At 46.8% G+C, this 6,896-nt stretch overlaps 1 protein-coding gene across 1 annotated transcript; it reads right to left on the bottom strand.

The window, feature by feature from the left end:
- Positions 1-283: 283 nt before the first annotated feature.
- On the bottom strand, positions 284-6,843 carry LOC116378551 (E3 ubiquitin-protein ligase HERC2-like). Its single transcript, XM_031840441.1, has 13 exons — positions 6,654-6,843; positions 6,336-6,509; positions 6,035-6,223; positions 5,743-5,894; positions 4,706-4,863; positions 4,481-4,594; positions 3,730-3,981; positions 3,141-3,334; positions 2,711-2,911; positions 2,359-2,587; positions 2,103-2,227; positions 1,707-1,885; positions 284-646 (listed from the first exon to the last, which is right to left on the bottom strand). The coding sequence occupies exons 1-13, from the start codon at positions 6,765-6,767 to the stop codon at positions 436-438; spliced, it is 2,292 nt and encodes a 763-aa protein (XP_031696301.1). The 5' UTR covers positions 6,768-6,843; the 3' UTR covers positions 284-435.
- Between the last annotated feature and the right edge of the window lie 53 nt (positions 6,844-6,896).

Here is a 6,896-nt window from a genome sequence, read left to right as displayed (position 1 = left end):
AGGAGGAGAGCTAGTAACGTTAGCAGCACCGCTAACGGCTAACCAACGGAGGTTCACTTCAGTTACATTATGATGCCTTCAGGCTCTGCTCAGTGAACATGAGTACTGGCTGAAGGTACATTATAACGTTCACATGTCGTCTGTAATCTTGAATTGTGTGTTTTTATGAAGAAAAAACTTAAATTACTAAAACAAAACATTTAGTATTTTTGATGGTTTACAGACTTCAGAGCATTGAAATGATTTTTGGGACGGTGACAAAAATAATAATCTTGTGGATCCTTGTAGACCAGCTGCTGTAATCAAACAACAAAGATGATCTGTGTCTGTTAATATGGATCATCAGTGATCAATAAAATAAGTTAAGTTTGTTCTCTTGTGCTGATCTGATCCGTGAGTCGTATGATTTTCTGATCTCATGACTTGTATCTCCTCTCATCGGGATGACTGCGTGGACTCACTGTATCCGTTGACGTTCTCCGTGCCGTTGACCCCGAGGTACAGCTTGCTGACCAGCAGCCTCTGGAAGCGCAGCAGCAGGTCCAGAGACGCAGAGCGCTCCTTGCTGACGTGCTCGGCCTCTAGATAGTTGGAGATACGCCGAGCGACATCCTTCAGCCTCGCGATGGTCTGGGAGGCGATGTTCCTGCAGAGATTAGAAGGTTTTTATTATTACTTACCAGGGACAGTCCGTTAATCAACATTTCAGTTTCCATTCAATGGAAATGTGCCACAGTTCACAAGAGACACAATTCTCGTCTGTAGTCCCAGGTTATTACAATGTATCAACACTATAGTACAACATAATACTATGCAAAACAATGAAATACATCAATACATTACAAAAGAAGCAGATTAGTAAAAAGCAAGTATGTAACGACAGAGCCAGAGAGGAGGTAGAATGATCACTGTGGTTGCAGGCTTGGTTTGCTTTTAGCCGTCTCTGTAGTGTTCGTTTAAAGGTTCAGTTATTAACTTTAGTTTATTCTCGTCATAGTGAAGCTGAAGATGACGTAATCACGTCGCGCACCGAGGCTCCACAAACGGCCGCGGCGCCTCGTCGTGCATCTCTGAATCGATCAGAGCTCTTCAGACGCGGCTGTCATAAATATTCACTGATTAACACACTATTTACACGTCTGAAGGTTTTAAATTCAATTAGTTTTATAGCTTTAGAAACAGGAAGTGTTAAAATCTACATGAGAGTAAATATTTATCAGTCAAATCAAATAGTTTATATTCAACCTTAGTCTCTTTAGAACACATTTAATACTGGACTTGTTTCTCTACAGGGTTTGTATGAAGGTGATGAAGTAGTTCATGAATATGAGATATGAGTTTATAGATGATTATAATCCCTCCTCTCTGTAGTGGAGGTTAGTTTATGGAGTTTAGTCGGTTTCACTCGTTGTCTTTTTGATTCTTCACGTTCTGGAGTTTCAGAGAATATTGCAACAAACATCATGTTGAGGATAAACATGTTTGTTCGTGCTCAGAGCTCCATCCGTTGAGGCTACGCTGCTAAGCATGAGTACAAACAAAGCTTTACTGCTCTCTCTCAACTCTATAGGAAGACCTGCTCCGTCTGTATTTTAATACACAGTCCTCTCCCTGCAGCTACTATCCTCCAGCATTATGAACCGACTCAGTGTGAGAGGCGTCTTAATCTGCTAGCAGACACCTCGACTCGGACAAAGATCGAGTACCTCAACAGCTGCTGCACAAGCTGCACCAGAGGCAGACTTTGCTTCCCCGCTGACTCGTAGATGCCGGTGTTGATGAGGTCTTTGTCCAGCATGGCGCGACACCGCTGCAAGGTGGACGCGTTGGCCTCCTGCTCGTCGACCTCCTTCTCCTTCTGAGCCTCCTTCTTGGCTTCAATGTCCTGTCGTGTTAAAAGAAACACCAGTATTCAGTGAGAGGAGTTCAGGGACGTGGCTGCAGAAGGTTTTAACCATTAATGTCTATTGTAAACAACCAATCAGTGTTTAAACCAACAGGAGGAGAGCTAGTAACGTTAGCAGCACCGCTATCGGCTAACCAACGGAGGTTCACTTCAAATACATTGTGCGACAGTGGAGCGATGCATCAAACACACCGACCTGTATCTCTGCGGTGATCGCTGCATTCAGAGCGGATTCCAACCCTCCGTCAGCCATCAAGCTGCTGACCAGCAGGTCGATCATGAAGCGACGGCCAGGACTCACACTCATCTCATTCCCAGACGCTGGCAGAAAAACAACAAAGCCAATAAAACCCTCAGCCTCTCCAGTCCCAACCGCTCATTCACCTCCTGCCAGAGTTAATGGACTGTTGAGTGTGTGTGTAAACCGGTGTTAGTGGACGATGAGCACTCACCAGCGTTAGGCAGGAGGGAGGACAACGCCCTCGCCCGCTCCTCGGCGGTGGGCAGCAGCACCGACCAGCCGCTTTGGAGGACGGCTTGGGCGGCCGCTTGCACAGAGTTGAGCACGCCGGCGTTGCTCGCTAGAACCACCACCGTCTGTTTGAGGTTGTTCAGCAGCACGCTGCCCAGACCCAGACCCAGCTCCTCTGGATCCACCTGGTTACTGATGGCTGCATGGAGCTGAGGAGAAGGAGGAGGAGGATTTAGAGATATGTATATGTGCAGATTATGACCAGTTCGTCTAATGCTCTGTACAGAGGCTCACACTACGATGTATGAACGAAGCTTAAAAGAGAGGTCCACCTGGAGCCGGAGCAGGTTGAGCGTGGCGACCACCATGCACTCCTTCTCCTGTGGGGGGGGCCAGTCCGAGCTGCCGTCCATCCCGTCGCTGACCTGTCGCAGCAGCAGGTCCAGCTGCTCAAAGGTCACCGGGCAGACGTCCACTACAAAGGGAACGCGCTGCCCGACGGACCACTCGGAGCACGAGGACCAGGCGAAGCTCTGACAATCACCACAAAACACGGAAGCGTTAACATGTTTCGAGTTCAAGAAAACAAGGAATATACACACGTCGCACACACACGCACGTCGCACACACACGTCTTCATATTTATTCTAGTCTAGAAATCCTGTTTTTCCTTTTTAAAATGTTCCATCTTCTGTTCTTCTTCTGTTTCAGGTTCCATCATTAAAAGAATATAAAAACTAAAATAATAAAGTAATGCATCACCTGTCCGGGGCCACAGGAGATCCCCACGATGTGCTTGGCGTTGAGTCCGGGCAGAGCCTTGGGCTGCTTCTTGTTGGAGAACAGCGTGTCAAAGTGCTGCAGCTTGTCGTTGCTTCCCCAGCTGTGCACCTCCCCGTCGTCTGTGAGGGCGAGGCAGTGAGTCGAGCCCACCGCCACGTCCACCACTTTCTTTCCTGCTCGCAAACACAACAGACACACATCAGTCTTATTCTGAAAGATTCATGCTAAGGTCCTTGTAATAAGTGTTAGTCAACAGGTAATAAGGTCCTTATAACATGTTTATTAACATAAGTATGTGATGTGTTAATAGCAGCATCATAAACATTTATTGTTAGATTATAAAATATAACTGTTAAAAATAAAAGCCTTATGGGCTTTATAAAAGGGAGAACAATGCCTTATTAACGATGATTAATCCTTTATTATGCAGAAAGATGCTATTATTAACACTTCGTCCTTTTGACACACAATAATGGTAAATAAGCATCTTATAAGGACGCATAAGGGCCTTATTACCTATTAACTTACCTTTATTACCATAAGTTATTGTTTAGAACAGCCAACTCACCCTCTAGACTGTCGAGCAGCTTCGGGTATCGAACATGCTCGTCGGTGCCGTGACCGAGGCGCTGATTGTCTCCCTTCCCCCAGGTGTATACCTGCCCGTCTTTGGTGAGGGCCACAGAGAACTGGCTGCCGCAGCACACCTTCACGATGTCCAGGTCCTGCAGCTTCTCCACCAGCTTGGGTGTCTTGCAGCCATCGCTGCCTCCTCGGCCCAGTTTACCGTAGTCCCCGTCCCCCCAGGACCAAACCTGACCTGAGGACACACACAGAGAGATGGAGAACCACAACAGTGAGGTCCAATCCCTTTGAACTAACTGATGTCAGCTGGTAAATGGTACCATTGTTGTTATGTATATTGTATACATTTGATATTTTTTACGTCTTTTCCAGGTTCCTCACAAAATGCAAGAGGTCATTGTCAAACGTTTGATGAATAAACCAGGTGTGTGCTTTCATTCCTCACGTGTGCCGTCCTCTCTCTTAACTTTTTGTTTCTTTACGTCTCTGGTTTCCACTGGTAAACTTTATAGTCACGTTGCTATGAATTGTGGGTAATTCTCGGAGGCAAAGTCTGCCTAAATGCTGACTTACAGAAAGTTTTCATCAAGGGCTCAAAAGGTCTGCGAGAGACTCAAAACCTCAATGATTTTGACATCAGGACAGAACTTAATCTCTTACGAATTTTACGTGAACGCCCCTCAACGTCTGAGTGTGGAGATTGAGATTTGGGCCTAAAGCTCTCTTGTTCTCACCGTTCTCTGTCACAGAAAGCGTCTGAGCATCACCACTTCCACACGCCACGTCCATCACCTTCAGTCCCTTCAGTGCCGTCACTAGCATGGGTGTCGTCTGGTCCTCGCTGGAGCCTAGAAGCGGGAGGACAACGCTTTCTCTCAGTGGTGAAAGCAAGACAAGAGATTGTGTTTATCCGAGCGGAGGCCGTGTCCTCCAGTGAGGTCGATGCAGACGGAGCTCACCGTGACCCAGCCGCCCGTAGTTCCCTCTGCCCCACGTGTAGAGCTCCCCGTCGGCGGTGATGGCGGCGCTGTAAGTGCTCCCACAGGCAATGTGCGCCACATGCTTTCCTGTCTGTTTCCCATTGAAGGCTGTGATCATCGTGGGCTCTTCCAGATACCTAAAAATAAAGTGAACATGCAGATTAATGTTTTCATTCTTGCAGGAATTGAAAACTGTGGAGGTCGTTTTAGGTGTTACAGCATAATGTTTATAACCCAATGTCTTAGATTGTGGCCTAAAATATAATGTATAATTATCTACTCACTTCTCTGATAACGCAAATAACGTGTTGACATTAACAGCTGTTAGAAAGTACAAAGAAGAGCTGTACTGAGGTTCCATTGAGTTACATGATGATGCCTTCAGGCTCTGCTCAGTGAACAAGAGTACTGGCTGAAGGTACATTATAACGTTATCATGATGTGTTCACAAGTCATCTGTAAAATGTAGTTTTGGTGATAAATTTGAATAAATCCAGTAGTTTGAAGGAGATGTTTTCACATGAATATAAAATAGATATTAGAGATGAATTATGAGCTGTTTAACTTCCTAACACGAGCTCTAAGAACATTATTATACAGCATTAAATATAATAATGAAGAGGTTTATTGGCTTTAGGCCGATTAGAAACAGACTAATGTGAGATGAACCGGTTGGATAAAACAAATGTTGACAAACTGCATAATTTGCAAATTAAAATATCTTTTAATTCACAATATTTGATCTCGCAAAATGTTTACAATCACAATATTATCGTATTGTGACGTCAGCATCGTATCGTTGGGCCTTGAATCTGTTTGATCAATAATTTAATTCTACTAAATTCTAAAACCATCTGCAGCTTTTGTGAAAGACACAAATGCAGAAGTCTGGAGAGCTGTCATATCGCTTCATATTTCATATTGGAAGAAGGTGTAAAAGTGTGGACTTAAGTAGGTGTGTGAGGAGACTCTTGTGGAAGTCAAACATCAGCTGACTTCCTCTCTTATTTGCTTACGTGGTGTCTCCGTGTCCAAGGCGTCCTCCGTCACCGCAGCCCCACGAGAACACCTCCCCATTGGACGACAGGGCCAAGTAGTGCTGCCCGTCGGGATGAGCCGCGAGCTTCACCACCTTTCTGGAGCTCAGACCGTGGATCAGCATCGGAGCCTAAAACAACACGACACAGACACTCAATCTGCAGCGGACACGGAGGTGAAAGCAGCAGCTTTTGGGATGTTCTGAATACAGCCGCTTCGTTAGATGAAGGTACGTTAATAAACAGAAACCACCTGTGCGACAGAACTGACCAGGGTTGTGCTCTTGTAGTTCTGGGTGTAAACAGCACCGCTGCTGGACAGGATGAGGAAGCCCTTCTCTGAGCAGACGATCTGAGCAACTCCGAGGCTCGACAGGCCTTTACAATGGATGGGCCCGTTAACGTTGGCGTAGAGCTTCCAGCCCAACAGGCCCCAGGCTATCACCTCCTGCAGGGTTCCCTGCAACACAAAGACAATAAAATGGATACATCATTAGTTAAGGTTGGGATCATCATCATGGACCTCCGGCAATAAGACAACCACTAGTCTCCAGGCGATAAAGAGTCGTCACCTTGTGCGATGTGGGGGAGTTGCAGTGGGGGGGGCTGCAGGGAGAAGCCAAGCGGTCCAGGTGAGCCATGATCACCACGGCCGTCTGCCGGAGGTCGATGGCCAGCTCGTTGTCCTGAGGTAAGGTCAGGTAGCGCAGGAAGCTCTCGTTGGGACTCATCTGGGCCGTGAGGATCTGGAAACCACAGCAATCGACCAAAGAAGTGCTCGTTAGCTTTAAGAAGAGCGTTCACAAGAAACACAACGAGCTCATCGTCATATCTTCAGTTTGTTCCATCTCTCATATTCATCTGGTTTCAAACTAGAAGAGCAGCCTCACCTCAGCCTCCTCCTCAGGAATGGGCTCCTCCTTGCTGCTGTGGATGTTGTGGAAGCGCTGCAGGAGGGGCAGCAGAGGGGCGCTGGTTCCCTGGGTGGAGCGCTCGTTGTCCATCTCTCTGGTGCCGCTTTCCCACAGACGCAGCAGCAGCAGGACGGCAGACAGCAGCTGACTGGACACGACACACACACACACACACACACACACACACACACACACACACACACACACACACACACACAC

The sequence above is a fragment of the Anarrhichthys ocellatus genome, unplaced genomic scaffold (genome assembly GCF_004355925.1).
Source record: "Anarrhichthys ocellatus isolate YVR2014 unplaced genomic scaffold, GSC_Weel_1.0 scaffold2780, whole genome shotgun sequence".
NCBI lineage: Eukaryota > Metazoa > Chordata > Actinopteri > Perciformes > Anarhichadidae > Anarrhichthys > Anarrhichthys ocellatus.
This window is presented reverse-complemented; position numbering and strand designations above follow the sequence as displayed.